At 41.8% G+C, this 27,294-nt stretch overlaps 1 protein-coding gene across 3 annotated transcripts in view; it reads left to right on the plus strand.

Annotated features, from left to right (window-relative positions):
- The window catches only part of LOC141994034 (glypican-5-like), a 596,673-nt gene that overhangs the window by 467,058 nt on the left and 102,321 nt on the right, over nucleotides 1-27,294 (plus strand). Inside the window, exon 9 of one of the 3 annotated variants that reach the window (XM_074963988.1) lies at nucleotides 4,805-4,895. The exons of the other annotated variants lie outside the window; for them this stretch is intronic. Within the exon in view, the coding sequence (XP_074820089.1) occupies nucleotides 4,805-4,830 (26 nt within the window). The 3' untranslated portion in view covers nucleotides 4,831-4,895. Of the gene's footprint in view, nucleotides 1-4,804; nucleotides 4,896-27,294 lie in introns of those variants that run through there. 3 annotated transcript variants of the gene reach the window in all.

Raw genomic sequence — 27,294 nt, forward strand, 5'->3', positions numbered from 1 at the left:
GAAACCAGAATCCAGCACAGTACACTAAAATAGTCATCATTTATTTAAAATCGATATGAAAATAATTTACAAACGTGCTTACAGTCATGCTCTATAGATTGAGAAGCATTGCTGCTGTGAAGCATAGTGTATGGATTACTTACAAATATTTTTTTGCAATACTATTGAACCATCCTTCTCTACCTTCCTACCAACAAAAACAATAAATCCCCAAAGCACATGGATTTCACCAGCATCTAGATTACCTGCTTCAACATATTCAACTGTAGGCCGACTAAAAGTCTCCCTGCCCAAATGTCATTATCTTCCCCAGTTCCCACTTTCTCTAGAAAGCGAGTTAGAGACCAGATCCTGATCTGGTTTAAATTTTTGTATTTATATTGATTTTGATTTACACCATCTGAGGATCTGATCCTATGCTTATATATTCCAATTCTGCACTCAGATATTCGTAGACAGCTCCTCAAGCTTTTATGCATAACCAACCAATATCAATATATTTCACAGTTGTCTGTCTGCACTTTTCAAATCCTGAAGTTTTGTTTGCCATTTTTCTGCTATCTAGAATCTTTTCTGAATGTCGGTTAAATTCCCCAGTTCCCTTCATCTCTTCCATTAAGATTTGTACCTGAATACAGTATTATGTAGTGCTCGTGTTTTGTTTTTGGCAGTTGCATATAAGCCTTTTATAGTCAAATCCATTATTAGCTCTAAAGACCACTACTTATACATTTAAACATACTATATTTAATTATATAGCCCGTACCACATGTGTTTACTCAGATGACTTCAGACCACTGAGATAAACAAGTTCTGAAGAATTATATATGGTTATGAAGCAGATCACTGACCACAGGTGCCGCCTAGTGGTCAGGCAGGGTGTGGCAGGTTCTCGCTATTAACATATTAACATCTGCTTTGGTCCTGCGGTGTCCTGCCTCTTCTGTAACTCATCCCTCTGAGCAGGTCCCATGGTTATGTCCACCCCTTTCAGGGTATATAAAAAGTCCAGCAACAGGGTAGCCCTTTGGGTTAGGCAAGGGGTCTCTGGATCTCTGCCTAGGTTGGGTCTGAGGATCTTGAACCTTCTGCCTTCAGGGCCTTCTCTCCTCTAGACTCCCAGTATTAGGGGTAGGCTTCTGCCTTCGGCACCTCCTAAGGGTTATTAGGGGAACCCGGTCCCACCCTCTCCATTGGGTATCCGCCAAAGTGCCGTACTTCTGCCTTCCTGGAGCACTTCCTGCCAGACCCTCTTTCCCAACAGGAAAAATAAAGACATTAAATCAAAGAAAGTCTCAGACCTTCTGAGACTCACCAGTCTCTTCTCTGGGGTTTGGCAACATCATGACAGCCAGGACTCCAGAGCTCAGGGTGCAAGTCAGTTCATCTCCATTGTCTGATGCCCTGCCACATTGGCCTGTTCTTCTTTTTAGCTCTTCCTCCAAGCCATGCATGCTTTGCAAGTGGGTGGGGTAGGGCTGGCTGGGTCCAGACTAGTTGCTTAACCCCTTCCTTACTGGTGCGGGGTCACAATGATGAAATCCATTAAAAAGTTAACATTTTCCAACCATTACCACTTACCACAGGTATCTCACGTTCCAAGTATAGGGGAACGCTGTGGAAATAGCACTGTGACTCAGATAGCACCATATAGTAACTGTTGGCATGTACTGACACTTTAAAGACAATGCCTATTGATTGTTTGTGACCAAGGCTTTGCAAAGAAAGAATTAGAAAGAAGAAAGTAATCCAAGTAAATGTCTAATAGGGAGGGGAAAACTTACTGTCAGGTCTGAGACCATTCAGATCATGTAGGTTTCTACGTGTAGGTGTAAACCAACATCCGTCCAACAGGTGTTCGGCACTCTGTCCCCAGTCCAGCAGCACAGTCAGGGACCTGCTTAGCTTTAAGCATGTGAGTAGTCCTATTGATTTGAATGCAACTACTCATAAGCTTGTAGTTAGTATGTCTTTAAGTGCTTTGCTGCACTGGGGAGAGTGCTTGGCACCTTGCAGAAATGAGCCACAAAAGTGCATATCAGAGGCTGGATTGGCCCCTGGCAATCCAGCCCAAGTAAGGGACACAAGAGTGACTGTAAGTCGCAGTCGGGTCCTTCTTTTCCCTTACTTTGGGGAGAAAGAAAGATGTGTCTGTCCTTGTGCTAGTGCAGCTGTGCTGGCCAGCACATTCTGGGGATCAGTCAGCCAAGGCCCCAACTAGTATCTGCACACCTGCATGGATGGGGAGTAACAGCTGGTGGTGGTTGCTCTCCCCTGTGTGCAGGGTCTAGCAATGCAGGTAGCCCATGCAGGGCACTGAGGGGGCATAAGGAGACCCTGTTACTCCCCCAAACAGGAACATTAGCAGGCTCACAATTGAGCCTTACAGGAGCATAGAAACTCTAGTCAGGGTATTCATCATCTTGTTACCCATGAACTAAAACTAACCTGTTCAGTACCTGCACATTGGAGCCTTTGGGTCAGATTGGTCCCTGCATGAAAATAACCCACATCAGGGACTAGGAATGCTGCTCCCAAACAGAACAAGCTAGGTGTTCACCTTCCGCCTCCCAAAAAGCCTTGAAACACTGGATCTCAGAAATGAAGACATATTGTGCCTTTTCACTAGCTGTTTGCACCCCACGGACCCTCTTCCAGAACTGTGCTCCCCATCAATTGCTACTCCTGCAGCTCCACCCCAAAAAGGAGGGAGTCATGAAGTGCAAGGGGAGGAAGAGCCTGAATAATGCTGCCTCTTAGGAATGACAAACGTTCATCAATAAGCCAAAATTGTATCTGATACAGTAAGCATTGAACAAATGAGCAAATGCTGCAATATCTGGATGGTCAGCAGGCTTTCAACAGTGATAGAGAGTGTTCAATGAGTTTCTTCACCCAGCTGTCTATTCAGATACATGATTTTGACAAACATTTATCAATACAATACTAACCATTTTCTTTCACAACTCTTTTTTCTAACTACTTGTAATACTGCTAAGCTTCTCTTCTTTGATAAGCCTTCTCCTGATGGTATATCCTTCCTGTTGTCACATTTCTTCTCATCATCTTAAAGATACCTGGCATTTTACTTCATTATAGCATTCAGGCTGAGTTATTATCTTGGGACGTAATTCCAATCCTTGCTTCCTACATGACTGTTTAGATGGAGGACCCCTGCTCCCCCCACTCCCCTGCCCCTGTCTGCTCCAAGTATTATAACCAGGTAGTTTATCCGGTTATACATTTTCTCTTGAGGGCACATGAGCAGGTTTTTCCCCCTGAGAACATCCTTTCTTTTTAAATGCAAAGAAAATAACTTGTTTTTTCTCTTGATAACTTCTGCCTGATTTGTATAAGATCTCAACAGCTATTGAAGGTTAATGTATTTTTCTCATTGTTCATGAATTCTCTCATCATCAGATTTTCTTTTGCATATCAGGATCCTTTTGTCCTTTATGATGTCCTTATCCTCCTCATTTCTCTGTCTTTTCTAAATATCAGTGTACTGTACAAATTGTCATCTTAACCATACTTCATTCCCATTCACCACGTTATACTTGTATTTATCTAAATATGTAATTCTACAGCTGCTGATTTGTGTAATTATTATTATCGTCTCAGAATATTGATGGAATATCTGCTGGCAGCCAGCCCACACATCAAATTTTCATCTCCACATGTCTTCAGTTCCATTGCTGATTATCCCAGATGGTGTCAATATTGCATTTTCTCAGCTCTTCTGTTCTCCTGTCCTTTGAATCCTCTACATCACACACCATCCCTGTGTTACTGGCTTTCTTTATTCATTTTAGGTATCCTTTATTCCATGAGATATTGTGTTTCCTACTGAGTTTTTACTACACTCACTATTTCCTTTATTGTTATACCATTGTAAGTGGCTCATCCTGTTCAAAAAACTGCAAAACAATTTAATTCTCTACTTAATATTTATTTTGAGGAAGGCTCACTGGTTTCAAACTTTAATTTTTGTCATCTCCGTTTGTTGGTGAAGAGGGTTACCTGTTTCCAACTACAGCATAAACATGGCCTACCAGTTGCCCTTTAACACTATGGACTGAAACATTTGTCTCAAAGTCAGACGCAACTGAGTCTGTATTCTGCTTAGGAGAGACTTGAGAGAAGGGGGAGGAACAAGAAGGGGCAGAGAAAAAAATGCATTAAAAATCAGTGTGAAAAAAATGGAGCCAAGATGGAGGGAAATAAACAAATACAGAAGATCAGATTCTGATTCCAAGTACTTCAGATTGACGCTGCTATAACTTCATTATCTCAGTGGTGTTAATCAGGAGATGTCCAGAGAGCAATTCAGAGAAAAGGAACAGAAAAGAGAAATGAAAATTCTAATGAAAAATCATTTTTGCACACAAGATTTTCCCAGGCCTATTTGTGAAGTCTATGTTAAAGTCTGCTAAGTTACAGTAAAGATAATGTGTTGTCATTAGGGAAACATTCATAGGAGCCTGATTTACACTGAAAAGCATGAGAACGGGGGTGATCATTCTTAACTCCTTTTCCTTTCTTACCATTCACATAACTAGGGATTTGGAGACATTGGGAAATGAAAGTAATAGTGTCTGATTCACTTACTTTGGATTTACAATGGTGTAACTGAGATCAGAGTTTGCCCCATAATAGTCACTTTCATATCTGGACAAATAAGAGAGACATGAATAGTTGCCAGGCCAAATAATTGAGTTACTGAGTGATGTAGATCTTCGTCTCTAATAATATACAGCTGATTGAGTGCCCATGTCCTCTCATAGGAGTTTTCTCCTAACTTTAGTTCTAACAGTGGGAAGAATGAGCTGAGCCAAAGAAGACTAAAGCTACTACTGTTAAATAACTTTGGCATCATCTCTGTTCAAAAAGGAGCAAAGGTAATTCATGAAGTTTAATTTTCCCTCTCATAAGATGTATGTAAATTGCAACAAATTTGTGTTCACTTTAGCTGGGCTTAGGAATAATTAAAAGGTAAGAACATTTCAGGTACTTATAGTGTAAACCTTCAAATGCACTGTAGAACAAGGGTGAAGTAAGCACAGGGGAGATTGAGGTCAGGACATTTGGGGTTTGTCTATTTGGAATAAACCTATATAAACAAACAGTGATCAGAGACACTACAGTAGATCATTTTGAAGACTTTCTGTCTGAAATAGTACCATTAATCCTGAGTCCGCTGAAGACTTTATATTGCAATACATTTTACTAACTTTAGCTTGTCACTGATATTTGATTTGATTACTTTACACAGAAATGATTATTTAAATACATACATGTCAGGGGTTTGTTTTGTAAATAGCCCTGTGTTGGAAGCTCCCCAAACTATTTTTCTGCTCAACTCCCTGTCAGACATTTTTTACAGTGCTATGTCACAAATACTCATTTTTAAAAGAAAAATCATCTTGGCATGGAGCTATGAAGCTACTGATAGAAATGAGGGAGCCAGAATGAGAAGGTGCATGCACTGAGAAGGCGTAGCCTGATGGTATGTGGTAGCTAGAGATGCGTGGAATCCAAACTCTATAGAAAACTAATCTTACTAAACATCAGAAGCTGTATTCATAGAATCATAGAATATCAGGGTTGGAAGGGACCTCAGGAGCTCATCTAGTCCAACCCCCTGCTCAAAGCAGGACCAATCCCCAACTAAATTATCCCAGCCAGGGCTTTGTCAAGCCTGACCTTAAAAACCTCAAAAGAAGGAGATTCTACCACCTCCCTGGGTAATGCATTCCAGTGCTTCACCACTATCCTAGTGAAAAAGAAATCAAACTAGTGAAAGAAATCAAAGAGGCAATAGCCTGTAAAGAAATGAGAGTTGGCAAGCTCACCAGGGTATGGGCACAGGTCAAAGTATTGTGTTGAGTTTTGGGGCCCCCCACTACAGAAGGGATGTGGACAAATTGGAGAGAGTCCAGCGGAGGACAACGAAAATGATTAGGGGGCTGGGGCACATGACTTATGAGGAGAGGCTGAAGGAACTGGGCTTCTTTAGTCTGCAGAAGAGAAGAGTGAGGGGGTATTTGATAGCAGCCTTCAACTACCTGAAGTGCGGTTCCAATGAGAATGGAGCTAGGCTGTTCTCAGTGGTGCCGATGACAAAACAAAGAGCATGGTCTCAAGTTGCAGTTCGGGAGGTCTAGGTTGGATATTAGGAAACACTATTTCACTAGGAGGGTGGTGAAGCACTGAAATGGGTTATCTAGGGAGGTGGTGGAATCTCCTTCCTTTGAGGTTTTTAAGGTCCAAAGCCCTGGCTGGGATGATTTAGTTGGGATTGGTCCTGCTTTGAGCAGGGGGTTGGACTAGATGACCTCCTGAGGTCCCTTCCAACCCTGATATTCTATGATTCTATGAAAGGGACTGGTACAAATGCAGTTGGAAAGGGCATGTCTCCTACCAGAAAAGGTTGGGAGACTCTAGTATGAAGAGAAAGGATGTTTGCGAGAAGAACATTCATATAGAAGGAGCCTGTGGTGGCTCATGCTGGCAAATACATTGACAAATACATGACAGCATGGCTGGATTTCTGATCTGAATTGTAGTTGGTATTGGTACCGGGTACATCCAACTCATTTGGCAATAAGTTAGTGTGAATCGATCCAGTTTACAGGTATCCTGGTGTATATGCAGCTCTATATAATTGAGTAGGAAAGTGCAGACTGTTCTAAGATCTTTGACTCTCTCTCACCTGATATCAACTGTGTTGGTATATTAAGATAGGGCAGGGTTTAATTAAAAAAACCTCTTTAATCATATTCTGTGATCTTGTGACATCTCAACAGGCGCTTGACAGGCTGTCAGTAAATTATAAAGATGCATGACAGTAATGGGGACATACTATGGTTCAGCGGCATCATACCCAAATACATCACCAAGAAATGCCCAGTGGGAATCTCCTTAGTAGCCCCTAACAAAGAGATATCAATGCTTGTAAATAGGAATTTTTAAAAAATCAAAATTCTTTTGATTTAATGCACAGAACTAGATACAGTCAGCTACACTTTGTAGCTAAATTCCTATTTTATAATCAGCTTCCATATACTCTTTTGTCAAGACAATTTGCATAATCTGTGTCACAACAAAAATTGGAAGTACTTGGTACTCAAGAAGACTTGAAATTAATTCTTATAAATTATAGATAGAGCAAACTTATTTTGCAAAATATATGAAAATATACAGCCAACTAGGAAGAAGTCTGTGCTGCAAAAGAGCAAATATGCAACCAACAATAAATATTTATTTACACACACATACACACACACACACACACACACACAGAAAAGCTATCAATCTACAGAATGTCAAATGAACGTTTTTAAGAGAGATGCAAATTATAAATTGCTAGAACAATTTTCTCCAAAAGATTATGCAAACATAATGCATATGGCTTGAGTGCAGTTGCATTTTTAATAAAATGCAACTTTTGATAAAAGGAGAAAAAATGAATTGAACTAGCACAAGTGTACTCAATATGCATGAAATTTCTACTTAGTCTGTAAAATGCAGAACAGATAGATAATAACCATTTGCTGGAATTGTAATTACTGTGTCACCATTTGTAAAGCATTTATGTAAAGTACTACACTATTGACTAGCCATGTGCGAACTCTCTGCATCATGTTAAAAATCAAATCATCAATTTTAAATTCTTCACATAGTGCTAGTCATGAAGGCTACCTTAACCCGTTACTGCATTTCTTATTTATGTTTGTTCTTCTTGCATAGATTTGTATCAAATGTACACTACCTAGATTTTGCAGTTTCCTTAAAGATGATTTGCAAATATTTTTTTATTAGAATTTTGCTTATTTTTGTTTCTTTATGACTTAAAGGAGGCCTGAAACTTGTAGTGTATGTTTGTTTGCTTAAAGCTTAGAAGTATCAGTAATGTAAAGTCTCTGCTTCTCTGGATATCTTTCTAGATGTTTATTGAGCACCGCAAAAGAGCCAGGGTGTTGGATTTTAACAAAGAAGTCCCTTATCCAAAATGTTCATTAGTTATTGAAGTTAGGTAGGTGTTAACAAAAACCAGAATCCTTTCCTCTCCCAATGAGCTTTCAGTCTTTTTTCCCTTGTGTGTTTGCCATGTCTCCCTTCAGTGGTACAGGATCTGGCCCTAAAAGAACTTCTAAGGCATAGGGCCCTGTTCTGCAAACCATCACCATGTGAGTGGTCCCATTGGTTTGCAGAATCAGGCCATTAGTTTGGTTGGGAAGGTTTACTTTGTTTCTCTATATTTATAACAATCTGCAGTTCTCAGCGCAGATGCTGCAGGCAGGCCTTTGTGTCCACACACAGCCTCAGTGAAGTCAATGAGCACATGCTATAAGGAGTAGCTCAAAGACTCACGGCAAAATACACATTAATGGTAATTCCCACATCACTTCTCAAATGTATAAAAGTGTTTTCTCTTGGGGTCATGTACAATATGCAGTAATAATAGATGTGTTACATGTAGAGTATGCTAACGTTAAAGTTTCATGATGTAAGGTCTTTATTCTTGCAAAGTTTTAAGACATTATGTGCTTAAGGAGATTGGTACTGAAAAAAAATTAGAGAAAATTGTCAGTGTTAATGCCTTTAAATGCCTGTCATCTGCATGACTGCTAAATTCTCAAGTAATATAAGTAATAACTGATGAACCAGTAGGAAGCCCACACCTTTTTTCTAAAGTTATCTTTTAATTTTATTTATATATATAAAATTGCTTCAGTAGCCTGTGATAATGCATGCATAGTATACGCTGCTAAGCAAAACTCATTTCCATATCTTAAAGTATGATTTTAAGTATTATGTTAATTTAGTATCTTTTGATACAGAAACAAACATTCAAATTAAATGACTACAAGCTAATATGCAGCGCCACAAATATTTTGTTGGGCTTTTTTTTGCTTATATTTATCATTTTGTGATGTAAATAACTAGCTGATCTAAACAAATGTATCATATCAAAACAGACAATAAGATTTCTTTTGCAAAAATCTTAATGGTGTCTATAAATAAACAAAGCTCCAACATGAATAGAATCACAATCAGATATCTTTCATATGCTTTAGATGCTAAAACAATCTGTGATATAGCTAATGGATTTCTTTATTACTTTCCAATCTAAATATGGCCTGTGAAGTTACTCTGGGCAAAATCCTAAAAACTGCAGAGGTGTGTTGTTTAATGGGGCTCTTGGGGAAACTTGGATTAGGGAGTTTTATTTTTTCCGTAGGAGGAGCAGAATTTGGGATCTGTTGCTATTTTTCTTTTCCTTTATTGTATTGAGACCAACTGAACATTGAATATTTTCCTCAAGGCACAGAAAGCTCTTTGTATATCTTAAATTAAAACAAGTCTGCTCCCGGGAGTGAGTGAGTGAGTGAGTGAGTGAGTGAGTGAGTGAGTTAGTTAGTTCTCCATGGGAGTTGCAGGTGCTAAGCATGGCTCAGGAATTGGCCCCAGGGCCCAATTCTGATCCAGTGTCAAAATGATCCAGTGCTAGTCTGATCCAGTGTCTGATCCACAATCAAAGGTTCAGAGGGCTAGCACCAGCCATATGCATAGTCCCTTAATGTATGATCCCTTCCCAAAATTACCCCCCTATTCCCGCACAGCATTTGCCACAGAGGGCCTGTGGCGCAGTCTCTCTGTGGATTTTGGAGGGTGCTAGAATTAGGATGGAAAACTTCTCCAGGTGCTTCTCTTCTTCCTGCCAGAACACAATCCTGTACTGTGTATTGTCAATAAAAACAGAGTCCATATCCTCAACTAGTGTATATCCACAAAGTTCACCCATGCAAATTTACATCCACAGAGTACCTGCTCCTTAGTATTCACTTCATCTATTTCTTCTGCACATATATTACAAAGAATCACCATGTTAGATTGTGGACTTAGTACTGTAACTTAGCAATAAAACTATTTACAGTGTGCAACTGAGAATCCCCCTTTTCTTTAAATGCTGTATTAAATTGAAAAAAAATTGTTAACTCCAATTTTAAAATAAATATTTGTAAAGGAAAAACAGGCAGGTTTGGCCATGAACAGAAAATAGTCTCCTGCCAAAAGAATAATTGGGTTTATGTTATAGAATATGTTTCAAACTATAACAAATTTGTTAATAATTAATTAACACTGCTAGAGGGGGGTCTCCCTGGTATCTCAGCTGTTCTGAGATTAACAAATTGCATTGCATCCTCTGATTAAAATGTGAAACCTTCAGACTTGCTGAAATTAAAATATAATTCTATTTCAAAAAATAGAGACAATTTTAACAGGCCTAATTTCTTTCATTGCTGAGGAAGTATATGGTAATATTTTCTACATTAAAATCTAACTTTAAAATAATTTTATTACCATAAAAGTTCAACTTTCAATGTCATTTCTCAGACTACATGAATAAATGCAGTTATAGATTTGCTGTTCTCCCCACTGCTCTAGTCTGTTCATCTTCTCTCAGAATTAAGGTGATTAGCTTTAGATAAATTTCACATTCTATTTGTAATAAATGTATTTAAATGATCCTTTTTTACATTTTGTAGTAAACCCATCACCTGCACATTCAGACCTATTTTATTGTTTCTTGCCACTTCAGGCCACCTAAGGGTATGATCTTATCAGATCTTAAGAATCATAGAATATCAGGGTTGGAAGGGACCTCAGGAGCTCATCTAGTCCAACCCCCTGCTCAAAGCAGGACCAACTCCAACTAAATCATCCCAGCCAGGGCTTTGTCAAGCCTGACCTTAAAAACTTCTAAGGAAGGAGATTCCACCACCTCCCTAGGTAACGCATTCCAGTGTTTCACCACCCTCCTAGTGAAAAAGTTTTTCCTAATATCCAACCTAAACCTCCCCCACTGCAACTTGAGATCATTACTCCTTGTTCTGTCATCTGCTACCACTGAGAACAGTCTAGAGCCATCCTCTTTGGAACCCCCTTTCAGGTAGTTGAAAGCAGCTATCAAATCCCCCCTCATTCTTCTCCTCCGCAGACTAAACAATCCCAGTTCCCTCAGCCTCTCCTCATAAGTCATGTGTTCCAGTCCCCTAATCATTTTTGTTGCCCTCCGCTGGACGCTTTCCAATTTTTCCACATCCTTCTTGTAGTGTGGGGCCCAAAATTGGACACAGTACTCCAGATAAGGCCTCACCAATGTCGAATAGAGGGGAACGATCATGTCCCTCGATCTGCTGGCAATGCTCCTACTTATACAGCCCAAAATGCCATTGGCCTTCTTGGCAACAAGGGCACACTGTTGACTCATATCCAGCTTCTCGTCCACTGTAACCCCTAGGTCCTTTTCTGCAGAACTGCTGCCGAGCCTTTCGGTCCCTAGTCTGTAGCGGTGCATGGGATTCTTCTGTCCTAAGTGCAGGACTCTGCACTTGTCCTTGTTGAACCTCATCAGATTTATTTTGGCCCAATCCTCTAATTTGTCTAGGGCCCTCTGTATCCTATCCGTACCCTCCAGTGTATCTACCTCTCCTCCCAGTTTAGTGTCATCTGCAAACTTGCTGAGGGTGCAATCCACACCATCCTCCAGATCATTAATGAAGATATTGAACAAAACCAGCCCGAGGATCGACCCTTGGGGCACTCTACTTGATTCCAGCTGCCAGCTAGACATGGAGCCATTGATCATTACCCGTTGAGCCCGACAATCTAGCCAGCTTTCTATCCACCTTATAGTCCATTCATCCAGCCTATACTTCTTTAACTTGCTCGCAAGAATACTGTGGGAGACAGTGTCAAAAGCTTTGCTAAAGTCAAGGAACAACATGTCCTGCTTTCCCTTCATCCACAGAGCCAGTTATCTCATCATGGAATGCAATTAGATTAGTCAGGCATGACTTGCCCTTGGTGAATCCATGCTGACTGTTCCTGATCACTTTCCTCTCCTCTAAGTGCTTCAGAATTGATTCCTGGAGGACCTGCTCCATGATTTTTCCAGGGACTGAGGTGAGGCTGACTGGCCTGTAGTTTCCAGGATTCTCCTTCTTCCCTTTTTTAAAGATGGGCACTACATTAGCCTTTTTCCAGTCGTCCGGGACTTCCCCCGATCGCCATGAGTTTTCAAAGATAATGGCCAATGGCTCTGCAATCACATCCGCCAACTCCTTTAGCACTCTCGGATGCAGCGCTCAGTAGCATCAAGCCCTGTTTCTCTTGTGTTAGAGACTTCTGAGGAAAACAGGGGTGATGCAGGGAGCACTGTTGGTGAATCAGTAGGCGCAATATTTTCTTTCCAGTCAGCACTTGGCTAATGTTCTATCATGATATTGGCTCTAGCATTGCACTTAGTCAGAAGGGCTCTCTTTTGATTGGGAAATGTAAAACCAAAATCTCAATCCCTCTTGCTCATTGAAGATCCCATGGCACTTTTTTACAACAATAGATCTGTTAATCTTAGTGTCCTGGCCATATGTTAGAAGCCATGAGTCTCACATGGTTTTTAATGCTGGTGCATGCAGCAAGCCGGCAAACTATTGTCAATCAGGGCACAAAATGAGGACGGGGTGGGGAAATGACTAGCATGCTTCTGTCCATCCTCAGAAGTATGAAGAAATACTATTGCCCCCCTCCCCTTCCCTCCCCCCCACCACACACACACACACACACACATACCCTTATTTAGGCCATCATCAGCTTGGCAATTCTGCCCTTTCCCTTCCTGATTTTCCCAAAGTTCCTTTCTGCTCCCCTTCCATTCAAAGTTGCTCTGCAGCTCACATGCCTTCCCCCTCCTTTCTCCACCTGACACATCAGCTGAACTTTCCCAGTTTCCTGAGAGTCTGCCCATTCTTCCAAGTAAACCAGTGGTGGGATTCTGTCCCTTGGGTTTGCTAAGAACCCTTTCGTGGTTTAGTCACTTTCTTGGCAATTTCTACATGATCACAAATAGGACCATTTACAACTGTAGCACAGTTCTATTTAATCCTACATTTCAAGTGGCTATTTATATGCTTCTAGTCCCGATCAGAAATACCTTCCAAATGTCCTCAGTTTGAGAGATGTTAGCAATTTAAAAATACCTAACATGTCAGCAGCAAATCAAACCCTCCCATCAGCAATGTTGCATTCCAACTCCACCATTTTCTACCAGGCTGGCTTGTTCTGCAGCTATGCCTGCCAAAGCCCAGTTGTAGAGAGCACTGTCAAAGGAATCTGACTAGCATAGCAGACTTAGATTGATACAGGTTTAATCCCTCTAACATAAATAGTATTGTATCATTTTCTCATCATGATGGCAATATAAAATAAGAGTAATGGCAGCAAATTTTTGTGGGGAGAAGATAAGGAGCCAGTCTTGCAATGGATGAGATGGATCAGAATAGCTCAGTGGGATGAAGCATACGTGTTTATAGACTCAGAGTCTACATCTGGACATAAATGGGGGGTGGCCTTCAAAGGCCGACTCCAGGAAAACACTTAAGCAGATGCTTAATTACATTAGAGCAACTCATGTTTAAAGTTAAGCATGTGCTAAAGTGCTTTGCTGGAGGAGGACCATCATTAGGGATTATCCTCTTCTATTCTGGTCTTTCCCGGCCTTCAGATTTTCAAAACATCTCTCTTTCGTTCAATGAACACAACCTAGGTTGTTTTCTCCAGCTCCCACCTTCCTCCAGTCCCTGGCACTATGCCAGGTCTTCTAGAACATATTGTCCACCACAGACCTGATTCTTCTCTCACTCACACTGGCTTAAATCAGGATTAAGGATGGGGGAGAGAGAGAAGTTATTTTATTCAAGATTTCGGAAGCACTCAGGATCATACAACTATAAGTAGAGTCTCTTAGTCCGTGCCAATCTGGTGTGCATCTGTTATGGTCCACGTATAAGACCTGAAATCAAATGATCCGTGCAAACACTCTGTTTTTCTGACTTCGAGTGAAGCTGCTCCACTTTGGTGACTTCAGCTGCAGCGACAAGCTTCTTAGGTTGCAGCCCCACAACTCTGACTCTCCTCCCCTTTTATTCAAAAACTTCCATTCCTAAGAAAATAAAATCCATCCCCCACTTATATTCAGCTTGGTGCCCCATTTGGCCATTTCTACCAACTACTCCCAGCTGTGTCCTCCAGCTGAATCACCTCATCCTTGCTTTCCTAAACTCACGCCATGCCCTCTGGCTTCTGTAACTTTAAAATAAAAAGTTACACTTGTTTCAGTTACAGAAAGCTTCCAAACTCTAAACTTTAAGAGCCAGAAATTCTTAAAACCTCCTTGACAACCAATCTCTATAGATGCAGTAATCTATATAAGAGAGTCACATCTCTTTTCTTTCTTCTTCTGTAAAAGCATCCAACAGTGACCAAGAAAAATATTAGAAACAATAAGCCTGTGGGGGGGAAAAAGTCAGAGAAAAGCAGCGTTGACAAATATGTCAGCCTCCATAGGAGATGGCATAAAAAGTCATAAGTATAACTGTAAACCAGGTGGATATAAGTGCTGTCATATTTATTGCTCTGTCATATTTGAGACTATTATTAATATTGAGAAAGCTATCATAAAAGCCATTTCAGTACACAGCAACCAAGGCAAAATACTTAAACATGACTATGAAAGTCAAAAATTGATTTTCCATAAAAGTTGATTCTCAGAGGAATTATGGCCCTTGTGAAAATGGAATACATTTCAGCATACTAAAAGCGTATTACCTGGTAATGTGCTAATATCGTATTTAGAATGCATTTTCTTCAAGCAGTGGACAGAAGCCTTTAGGCAAGCAGGTATCAGACTGCCATATATAAGAAATATCCCTCGTGTAGCCTTCCGTATAGTAGGATAAAATAGACTCACTTCACTAAATTCAATTTATCTGCTTATCCCAACACAAAAGTAGTAGCAGGCATCCTTTGGTCTCAAGATACCATGGCTATGCACCCCGAGAGGTAAAGAATTTACTCAGCTGGTTTTACGGCACCCGCAGCTGTGGCTGAAGAGATCCACTCGAAAGAGACAATCTCTGCCGCATCTGTCACTTTTAAAGGTGATGTTTCGCCCCTTTGGGCTCTGCCTTCTGTGAGCTCTTTTCTCCTCTGCTAAGTTGAACTGCTTCCTCTCGGAACTCCAGAGATCTTTGTTAAGCTCTTGTTTCCAAAGCCTGTAGTCCTGAGTGTGATCTTTCCAGTTATCCACATCCAGGTCCATTTATTTGGGGTTGCGCTTGTACTCATCCTTGAAATGCAATTTTGGGCATCCTTTGGGTCTTTTTCCAGATGCCAATTCACCTTAGAAGATGTCCTTTGGGAAGCACCATTACTCATTCAGCACACATGCCCAAGCCAGTGGAAATGTCTCTGTTTGAGGAGCGTTTGCATGCTGGGTATGCTGGCCCACTTGAGCACCTCGGTGTTGTTGACTCTTTTCCTGATGAGAGTATAAGGTCTCACTCCTGTACAAAAGTGTGCTGATAACACATGCACAATACGCACCGATCTTTGTGTGTTCTGTCAGTTTGTTGTTTGGCCACGCCCTCTTGCTCAGTCTAGAGATTGTTGTGGAGGCTCTTTGGATGCAGATGTTGAGTTCCATTTCAAGTGAGAGGTTGACTGTGATAGTGGACCCTAGGTATGTGAACTCATTCACCACTTCGAGTTCATAGCTGCTGATCTTGACGGAGGGTGCTTCCTCAACTCCTTGGCATATTATGTTTGTCTTTTTTAGGCTTATGGTAAGTCTGTAGTCTTGAGAGGCTTTGGAAAAACTGTCCATTAGACTTTGGAAATGGGTTTCTGTGTGCGTTGTCACTGCTACATCATCAGCAAAGAGGAGGTGTTGGATAAGGGCCTCCCAAGTCTCGGTTTTAGATCTGAGTTTTGCAACATTGGTCTTTTGTGCAAGTAGATTCCTTCAGTTGAGGAACCAAAAGTTTGTTTCGGTAGCAGGGAGAAGAAGATTCCAAACAGAGTAGGGGCAAGTATACAGCTTTGCTTAACTCCACTATGAATCTGGAAAGCCTCAGAGACCAAGCTGTTGTATTGAACTAGGCTGTACATCAGTGGTTCTCAATCTATTGTACTGGTGACCCCTTTCACACAGCAAGCCTCTGAGTGTCACCCCCTTATAAATTAAAAAAGCTTGTTTGTATATTTATCACCATTATAAATGCTGGAGGCAAAGCGGGGTTTGGAGTGGAGGCTGACCGCTCGCGACCGCCCATGTAATAACCTCGCGACCCCCTGGGGGGTCCCAACCCCCAGTTTGAGAACTCCTGCTGTACATGTTTTCATGGAAGGATAGCATCATGCTTAAGAGCTTGGAGGGAACATCCAATCTTTACTAGAAGCACATATAGTCCACTTCTACTGACAAGGTCAAAAGCCTTTGTGAGATTGATGAAGGCCATGTGAAGGCTATGCATTTTACCTGGTCAACTAATATTTCAACTTCTTTGCATCAAATTCAGCACAACAGATGTCTAGTATTGGTACAGCATGAGGCAAGTTTGGGGGCGATTCCAGGACCCAGCACAGCAACTCACCATGGTTTTGTTGTATGTCTCTCCTCATCGAAGTTGAGCAAGGGAAGAGACAGACGCTAAGAAAAAGTAGCAGTCGTATTGCTGTGGGGGGGGCAGGACCCCATTGTGTGAGGTACAGTATAAAAGGGACATGGTAGTTCTGGGCATTAGCTCTGTCACTACCCTGTAATTCATACACACTGTTAGTTGTGTCTTGAATAAGCTCTTGTTGGCCAAATATAAATTGACATTTAACCTTTTGTGTTAATTGGGCTTGGGATGCTGTAATTATAGGTTTCAGAGTAGCCGCCGTGTTAGTCTGTGTTCGCAAAAAGAAAAGGAGGACTCTAAGGTGCCACAAGTACTCCTTTTTATTTGTAATTATAGTGAGGACCTGAAAAAAGAAATTTCTACACTGCTTAGATCCACCTGAAAAAAGCACCCTCCTGTACTGGAAATTACTTCATCTTATCCCTCTATCAATCTGGCAGGGGGTGGCATTAGAGTTGCGTGCAGCAGCATTCCTGGCATACAAAAAGTGACTCAAACCAGAGAAATACGTAGCAATATGATCTGTCTCTAGTGACCTGACCTCTCGAGAAACCCATTTAAACAAATCCGATTCTTAGAGCTGTATACTCTCCTTGGTCTACAGCAGAAATCCCTCTGGTATCTACCAGAGTTTTGCCATTAGCTTAAATTCAAGTGGGATCAGGCTGATAGTTTGAATTCTTTTGGTTTGTCATTCAGTTAGCAAATACATTAGTATAGATTGCCATTGATGGGAATCACTATCTCCTAATGTTCCCAGTAGACAGGGCATGTTACTTCGAGCCTTTCCATTGCATGCTGCCTACTAACACATTTCCATCCCAATTACTCAATCATGCATACGTACTGGAGTTACAGCAGCATAAACTTGGTGTAACAAGAGTGAAGTATCAGGCTCCATGAGTGCAAACATAGGTTGATATCCTGATTCCATTGAAGTCAATGGTAAATGATCCCACTGATTTCAGTAGGGCCAGGATTTCATCCATGATTGTCTGAGGGTCATTGTGGGAAGGATGATTAAGGTACTGGTCGGGGACACAGGAACTAAGGGGGTCAGTTGCTTGCTCTGCCACAGACTTTCCTGTGTGACCTTGGGCAAGTCACTTAATCTCTCTGAGCCTCATTTCCCTGTTTTTAAAATGAGGATGATAACACTTACCCGCCTCACAGGAGTCTTGTGAGGATAAATCCACTAATGTTTGTGGAACTCAGATACTACGTTTATCGGTGCATATACGTAGAGGAGTATACATTGCTTCTTTAGCCCTTCTAACACTGTGAGAATTCCAGCCCCAGCTTAAACAAAATTCATATACAGTGCTAGACATTGTCCTGGAACTCTGCTCCTTGCTGTCCAGAAGCCAATAAAAACAATCCTCTAGGGAACCAAGGGATTAAGAATTTGGGTGAAATTCCAGCATATTTCTTCTCCAGACTCTGACTCCCTTACCACACCTAGAAAAAGGGTTATTGAATCATAGGTCTGGAAGATTTCATTTCAGTCCAGTTTAGGTCTTATAAAATCTTCCCCCTCTCCCATTGGACAGAGAGATTTTTCCCCTCTGAAAAAACTGCATTTGTTTTCATGAACATAATTTGAGTCTTATTTGAAAACACTTCGCATTTCACAAAGCTGCTGGAAGAAAAGCGGGGGGCGGGGTGAGAGATGGGAATTTGCTAAGTTTGCCAGTGGTGAGATTTCCCCCCCCTTCCCACCTCCTGCTGCTGTCAATTAGATAGTTATTATTACGGAAGTATATTTATGATGCTAAAAGCATAATAGCCTTAAAAGCAAAACTTTTTGGTTCTCTTAAAAAGGCTGTTTCAACATAATGATGACAGCAGTGGAGTTTTAGCGCATTTGAGAAACAAGGAAGTGCAGTACTGTATCAAAGAGAAAAAAACAAAAATAATTTTCTGATTTTGTAGACAATGGGAGACTTTCCTTTGTAAAGTTGCAGAATGTGATCTAGCCCTGCAAAGGAATCCTGCATCTGAGATGCACTGAATCAAAAAAACCCAGAATAATTTAATAGCTCTTTGGCAGAGGAGAACATGTTGGTCTATTTAATAGAGCAGACTGGAAAACTGTTTTCCTAACTTGTGAAACATTTTGAGATATCAAAAAAATTTCCTGAATTGATATGGAAAGTCAAAATTTCAAAAATTTTCACCAATCAAAAATCTGAAAGTTTGGTTTAGGTCAATCAAAAATATTTTGTATTGATTTCAACCATTTTTTCCTTTTCCCTTTTGTTTTTACTATTATAAGTTTAAATTTCAAAAAGAAAAGTTATTCTGAACTGGAAAACTGGATTTTTTGTTGTGAAAATGGCAAAATGAAAGGTCAACTTAAAAGAAATCAAGTAACCCTTTCAGTTTTGACAAATCAGCTTTCTGACAGAGAAATATTTTGTTCAAGACTTCCCAGCTAGCTCTTGTATTTAACCATCTTTGTTTCTTTTTTTCTTTTTTGTTGCCATTGGTGATAGAGACCTAAGAAATAGTATAGTTCACCTCAAGCTACAGTGCTTTCAGTCCTTGCAAGCAGTATCTGTCAGTGGCACATTCTTTCATAAGAATGAATTTCAGGAGAGAAATGCACCTTGATTCCTGCAGGGTGTCCCATCAATCTAATAGTTTCTCCTGTTGTAAACTAAAGATGAGCCAAGTGCTGTAATGGACTGTATTTATGTAGCGTAGCTGACAGTAAACAATGACAGCCTCTCTTGTTGGCACTGAGAACCAGCAGTCACCTGCCAAGTTTTACCCCATTATATCTGAAAAAGTCTTTGATTCATATGCGTTTCAGAGCCATACTGCAGTAAAGAACCTAGCCAGCTTGCTTGATAAAATGTGTACAAAATGTTTGCAAGGGTGATCCTTCCAACAATTTGATAGGCTTCAGGATCTGAACACTGATGAAAATGGCCTCTCAAATTACCTTGCAAAACAGTACGACTCAGAAATATGTCACTGCCTTGCTATTAAAAATTGTTTAGCAAACACAATGCTTGCAGTTTATAACGAGCATAGCAATCATGAATAACCTATATTTGTTGGTATAGCTATACATTTATAGATATAAAATATACAATGTACTCCCTTATTAGGTTTCAAACTTCGCTCCCAGCCATTGTGGCATTTCTTTTCAAACCACAACAACATCCTGTTATCTCGACTGTCTATCTGTCTAAGGTACTTATATAGCCCCCATTATGTGGTATCTGAGTGCCTCACAGTCTTCAATTTATCCTTACAAAACCCCTGTGAGGTATGGCAGCGCTATTATCCCCATTTTACAGATGGGGAACTGAGGCAGGGAGACACTAACTGACTTGACGAAGGTCACACAGAAAGTCTGTGGCAGAAAAGGGAATTGAACCCAGGTGTCCAGAGTTGCACACTAACCACTGCACCATCTGGTGGACATAGTATACCTTGATGTTACTGTGCTGTAAGGAGACCTCGGTGCCAATTTGAGCTCACACCACAGCCCTTTTAAAGTTAACAGCGCTGTTTGTATGTGTAACCAGTGTATTTTTAACCTAACTTCAGTAGCTACACTCATTCATATAAATGTGTAATCCTTTTTTAAATTTACTAAATTGCTTGACTCAGTGAGTTCCATAGGTATCATATTACATAACAGTGTGCTTGTATCTGTTTTAAATTCATAGCTTTTTAATATAAATAGGTGCTATATTATTCCTAGATTAATTTTTCCATTTATTTATATAATGGTTTTTACCTGTATTATTGCCTACCCCAGCGGTTCTCAAACTTCATTGCACTGCAACCCCCTTTTGACAACTAAAATGGCTACACAACTCTAAGAGTGGGGGGACCGAAGCCTGAGCCCACCCAAGCCCTGCCACCCTGGGCAGGGGAGGCCAAAGCCAAAACCTGAGCTGCACCACCCAGGGCTTTAGCTCTCAGGCTTCAGCTTTGGCCCCACGCAATGTGGCTTGGGCTTCGGCCCCAGGCCGCAGCAATTCCAGCCCTGGTGACCCCATTAAAATGGGGTTGTGACCCACTTTGGAGTCCTGACCCACAGTTTGAGAACCCCTGGCAACCCCTTTCTGACTACACCTTTCTATTGTATTTATTTTGTAACTACTGCTGGACACTGAGCATGTGTCTTCATTGAGCTCTTCAGTTATTTACTATTTATATTACAGTTGCTTCTAGAGGCCCCAACCAAGATTGGGGCCTCTTTATCCTGGGCTTCGTACAGTTGAGAGAGAATCCCTGCCCTAAAGAACTTCCAGTCTAAACAGACACGGGAGAAGATGGGAACCAGAGGCACAGAGGGGGTCACCCAGCAGATCAGCACCTGAGTCAGCAATAGAACCCAGGTCACCTGACTTCGTGTACACTGTGCCCTGTCTATTAGACCATGATGCCTCCCCTAGGTATCTAGATTTTGGGGGGCAGGAGGGAGTGGCAGAGAGGTTAAAGTTTGCAGAGGACAAGGGCATAACAGGGAGCCAGAGTGTGCCAACTCCTGAGGCTGTTAGGATTCCATGGAAGAGGAGAAGGTGGTCAGGAGGTGTGAATGTGCTAATTCAGTCTCACAGAACTCTGATTACAAGTGAGTAACCTCCATGTATGCTTGTGTAGGGTACAACTACCTAAACTACCTTGCTCTGGCAATGGTTGCCCAGTTTTAGGATTTGTTAAATTCTTTGGGAGTTCGTCACACAATCCTCCCTTGTTTTAATCAAGCCAAGTAAGCAATTTTGCCCATCTTGTTATTCAGCCTCCCTGATAAATTACTGATTCATGGGATTGTGTCTCAGCCAGTTGGACTGTGTTTAGCAATCTACAGTGGTAATAGATCTATTTTTAAAGTACATTTACACTGTACTTTAAATAAATATATATCAGTTTGAATTAACAGAAATAAATGTGAATACTAATACACATTTCGCGCTAGGATTTCATCTGATGTAAACTGGCATGGCTCCACTGGAGTCAATGACCAATTGTGAATCTTGTCCGTATACTGTAGCTGAAAGGTTATACTGTACTGTGTAAACACTGATTTAGGTGTACATACATACAGTAGATGTCAGGTGACATTGCACTACTGTTTCTGGATAATAGCCAACATATGGAGCACTCTGTGCCTTCGTGACTCTTATTTTAAACTTGATGTACCTGTTTTTGTGTGAGGGGGTTGATTTTGGTGTACATTTGGTGAGTGAGGGTTTAACTACTAGGTAAAGATGCTGACGAACAGGTTGGTTTCCTCTATAGATTCTTTCTGTAAACCTTAGGTTCTGACCCCCAAAACAAAGAACCCTAACATAACTGCTTCATCTGTTTGGAGCAGGGGATAGGAGAGCAGTCTGAAGGGTTGGACACATGTAGCTATTAAGGATCTTTTAAAGAACAGACTAAACAAATCACTTTTCCCCTAAGATACTCCATGTCCCATCATTTTCCCCCCAGCAACCACGGTTTTTTATATTTCCTCCTCTTCACACTGTTTTAATAGGCTGTGCACTAACTTGTGGCATTAGCATGAGCCCTGTATATGGGGAACCACGTAGCTGCACAGCCCCCGAGGTAGCTGTGAAGTCAATTATAACTGCTCCCAAGGTGAACTCTCCACCAGCCTGCCATGTGGCACTGTGTAGGTCCCCCAGCATGCAGGCACAGCTGGGCCAGCTAGTGCATTTTGGAGGCGGAGCCAACTCCGTCCATTCTCCACCCACTTTGTGGGGAGGAATGTAGAGGTTCCACAGAGTCTATTCTCCCCTCTAGGCAGGTACAGCACTTTACATTAATTAATACTTCTTTCCTGCTTGAGTAACACAGTTACAGTGGTTTACAGTGCACACACTCAATATAACTTTATACCATGGGAGACAGAGATTGTAAGTGAGATCAATACATGCAGCATCCTACAAGTATTTCATGAAGTCTAAACACATTTTTATAAACTTAACATCTATTTTGACAATGCTAACACACAGGTGAGCCGGACTGGTTTCCAGCTATGCATTTGTCAGTGTCCAATGAGACCTAGGGGGTTTGGCATGAGCTGGCATCTGGTCTACCAACATCACAGGGAGTGTCAAAATAATGTGTTCAAAAATGAAAATAGGGCATCAGGTTGTGGCAATTTATCATCACCATGAATGGCAGAAGTGTGTACCTTGCCCCTTATTGCTTTATTTCTCTAGCCTGTGTCAGAGAAAGTGTGGAGAGATTCCTTAGCAATTATGAGATCTGAATAGACAAGGACCACCAATGCTTTGTAGACATAAGTGGAAAATGTTGCACTAGGTTAAAAGCTGCATTCATTTGCATGCCTGCAGCTCTTTGCTGACAGTTGGGTTGTGGAGGGTTAATGAGGGTACCATGTGAACTTTTGATTTATTATAAAAGGGTTGTAGAACCCAGTGGGTATCTTTTTAATGTGCTGTTTTGTTCAGAACACTTCTGTCTGGACTCAACTGCTGTGAAGTAACAGCAGCACTAAAACTGTTATATGTGTAAATATTTTCCAGATATCAAATAACCCCTGATGTCTGAGAGAAGGTGTTTTTCTTTTTTTAAACTGACATCCTGGAGATAATGTGATAAAGTGCATATCAGAGTCTTTTTTGTTGATGATGATCCACTGAAACCATCCCTTTGAAACCAGTTCCAAAATATTAACTGACCTAACCATTCAAGGCTCTTTTCCTAACAACTCTTAAATAATTCCTTGTATTGGATTTGAATAAAATCTCAGCTGAACTGCCATTTAAGATTAGCGTTGTGCAAAGGATCTTGCTAAAGCAGAAGTATCAGTTAATTTTAAGCAATATAGGGGAGAAGATTCTAATTTCTGTTTTCAAATGGCTTTTGATGCTACTTGCATTTGTTACTAATTGCTGGGCATTGAGTTGTTTTTAGCAGCTGTGAATGTTATCTTTTATTTTTGATTCATTCTGTGGTACATGCACCCACTTTCTTGGCTTGTGTTGCAGTTTTTCTGGGGATTTGTCAATACAGGAATTTAAGCTACTGTGTTTTGGATGCTATAGATGGGGATTGAACATGCAACCAGTCAGGACTGGAGTCCTTATCTCTGACTCAGACAATGAATGAGAGTACTTTTTCCATGCATCCACATGCTCAATTTGGCTATCAATCATTGATGGGTTGCATGCTCAGTCTTCAGTCTAAATTTCTAGTTAGAGAGACAGAACTTTACTGACTCAGGAAAGAAAATACACACAGACAGCTTCAGAGAGAGCTTGGAGGAAAGAAACAGACTCAGAGTAAGCTGGAGAAGTAACTCCAAGTTATCGCAACTGCTCAGTTAATTTCTGACTAATGTATAAACCTATATATAGAGTTACAGAGGGTGCCATTTAAAACTGGATGTTTACCGCCAGAAATAGTTTAAGTTGCTATAATATTTCCCATTCTACATATGGAGGAAATTGCAAATACCTCACTAAAGCTAAATACCACAGCAAGCTGAATATGCATTTAGGCATTGAGGGCAAACTTTTATCAGATCTCCAAAGCAGCACTCGTCTTTGATATTCTGTTCTTCCTAGATGTGCAGGTCACCCATTGACATCAAACAAAATCATTCACATGGAATATTCCCTTTTCCCTGTGGAGTGTATCTATAGTTGAGAGTTGTTGGGCAGGTCTGGGGGAAGAATCTTGCCCCATGTAATTTGAGTACTGGTAATTGGAATGTAATGAATAACTATATACAGAAGCTCAGTATTTATTCTATATGTAGTACAGTATATTCTACCCTATTTTATTCTCCATGTCTGAGGTTTCCAAAGTGTGATCTGTGGTCCACAGAACACTTAGTGGCCATGGAGAACTGGCTAGCCATGTGGTGCTGGCTCCAAGTTTCCAGCTGCTGAATTACATTTTGAGAAGCTAAAAATACATTAGATAATTTAATATTCTTTGGCATGCTGAAGTTACCAGAGGGATGTCATATGACTGTTAGTGGGAAGGGAAGGGATTCATGCAATTGTGAATCAGTGGGGTGAAGGTCTCCAAGATAACTTCTCTATTGAAGCTGTGGTCCATCTTATTATGAGAACCAATGTGTGTGTTATACTTACATTAGTAAATTACTCTTCAACTGCAGCAATCCAGTACCCTGCCTACAGTGTGGATTGGAGAGAGCTCTGGTGTACCCAGTGGTGCTCTAATTTAGTGTTAAACCGATATTCAGCCCTGCCAATATATCACTGTTTAAAGAATAGGTCCTTGGTGATTTTTAAAGTTGTAACTTTTATTGATTTTAATGGGAGGCAGAATTGTGCCCTTTGAAATTAGAGTACCAATAAAACAAGGGACTTTTAAGTGGGAGTTGAAATCAAGGTCCATGGTACCAGAAGCCACAGTCCTGAAAGACACAACAGTAAGATAGATGCAGCCTCAGAATCCTCTTGGGATTCAGATGGGAAAGGAAGAACAATTAGGGACAGAGGATGTGTTTTCAAAAGCACCTGAGTGAGGTAGGAGTGAATGCAAGTCCCATTGCCTTAAATTGGTGAGTGAAAGGAAACAGTATAAATGCATCATGTGATGCAACCTTTGGGGAGATTCCTAACCAAACAAACATACATAGAAAAATGGTTAATTTCACACTGCTAAGATATTTTGAATGCTGGCAAAGGTCGCTCTGGAAATGGGCTATTCTTGCATAGTCTTCCATATGATGTTCCTTATATGGCCCTTTGTACTGAACAAGTTTGATTATTACCTGAGGAAACATTTGGTCTTATTAGCTTAGGTCTGTTAGTTGAAATTATACATTATGATGCAGCTCAGTCCCGGTCCTGGTCTAAGGCATTAAATTACATCTCATCTTTTAACCCATGAAGTGCTTTTTAGATGCACAATAGACATGACAGGAAAAAGGCACTCATAACCAGGTGGGCTTAAAATATACAGCGAAGGAGAGACTGGAACATGCAATAGCCACACAGATGCCTTATCGTGAATCTTACATCAGTGGAGAATATTGTTGCTGTGCAGCCTGGTCAGCTTGCCAAAGGGTGGGATTTTTGTAAGGGTATGAACAGGGCCAGATTAAGGGCACGTGCCTCAGGCCCCAGCTCCTAGGGCAGGGGTGGGCAAACTTTTTGGCCCAAGGGCCACATCGGGGTTGTGAAACTGTATGGAGGCTGTGCCTCCCCAAACAGCCTGGGCCCCACCCCCTCCCACTTCCTGCCCACTGACTGCCCCCCTCAGAACTCCCGACCCATCCAACCCCCCCTGCTCCTTGTCCCTGGACCACCCCCTCCTGGGACCCCCCCCCCCCGCCCCTAACCGCCCCGAGTTTCCCACCCCCTATCCAAACCCCCCCGCGCCTTGCCTCCTGACTGCCCCAACCCCTATCCACCCTCCCCCTGCTCCCCGACGGGCCCCCGGGACTCCCACACCTATCCAACCCCCCCCATTCCCCGTCCCCTGACTGTCCCCCACCCAGAACCTCTACCTCATCCAACTGCCCCCTGCTCCCTGTCCCCTGACTGCCCCTCTGGACCCCATGCCCCTTATCCAACCCCCCACTCCCCACCGCCTTGCCCTGCCACGGCCCGGTGGGAGTCAGCCACGCCACCCAGAGCACTGACGTCGCGTCGCACTGAGGCTGCGCGAGAGGGAGAACAGCAGGGGAGTGGCCGGGGACTAGCCTCCCCGGCTGGGAGCTCAGGGGCTGGGCAGGATGGTCCCGCGGGCGGGATGTGGCCCGCAGGCCGTGGTTTGCCCACCTCTGTCCTAGGATGACCAGACGTCTCTATATTAGGGGCTTTGTCATACATATTAAACTAAATCCACCCCTCCCCACCCCCAAAAAAAGTCCTGATTTTTCACACTTGCCATCTGGTCACCCTACCATCTCCTGGAGTGAAGTGATGACCTCAAAATCTCAGCTTTCGTGGTTGTTTCTAGCTCTCCTGTTTGTGAAATTAACCTTGGAAACATGAATCAAGTAATGCAGTCATATCCACCTGAGTCTGCAGACATCTTGAAACAGTAACTGAGAGGTTTGAATGGTCCCATTCATCTCAGTGTGCTGTTAACTCTGAGACCCCCTATTCTGGTACGGTCTGCACCAAGACCATCCCAGGAGAGCACTCTGTGGGTGAATTTCTGGCACCGTTGCAGTCAATAGCAAAACTCCCCTTGATTTAAATGGGCTATGATTTCATCCTGGGGTGGGTTTGTGCAAGGGACCTCTGCTTCCACAGCTCCATTGTGGCTCTGCTGAGGTGGTGCTGTAATGCCCCTTCCCCCACATACAGAGGCCTATGCTCAGTTGGGTGGGGGCTAAGTATTCTCTTCTGTGGGCAGACTCTGAAAACAGGTCTAGGGAGGGGGGTAGACCTGTGTGTGCCCGAAAGGGAATGATACTGGCTCACAGAAGCAGCCGAGCAGGCAACTCTTCTGTGGATGGCCTCTGCCACTTCCACTTCAAGGATGCGGTGTGGAGGGGGAGAGACACCTTGGGGTGCCCATGTGTAGCGCTCCGTACTTAAAGCAGTATGATCTCCCTAGTATGGATGCAGTTATACCAGGATAAAGGTGCTTCTGTTAGGATCACTGTTCCAGCACAGGATGGGGAATAAGATAGACCAGTCTAAGGCACTTTTATACCATATAACTGCATCCACACTGGAGCTGCAAAAGTGTAGATATTTTGGTATAAACAAAATCACCCACAACTAACATAGTTATACCAGTACAAAAACCCTATCAAGACCAGACCTGAGAA

Source organism: Natator depressus, chromosome 9 (assembly GCF_965152275.1).
Source record: "Natator depressus isolate rNatDep1 chromosome 9, rNatDep2.hap1, whole genome shotgun sequence".
Lineage (NCBI taxonomy): Eukaryota > Metazoa > Chordata > Testudines > Cheloniidae > Natator > Natator depressus.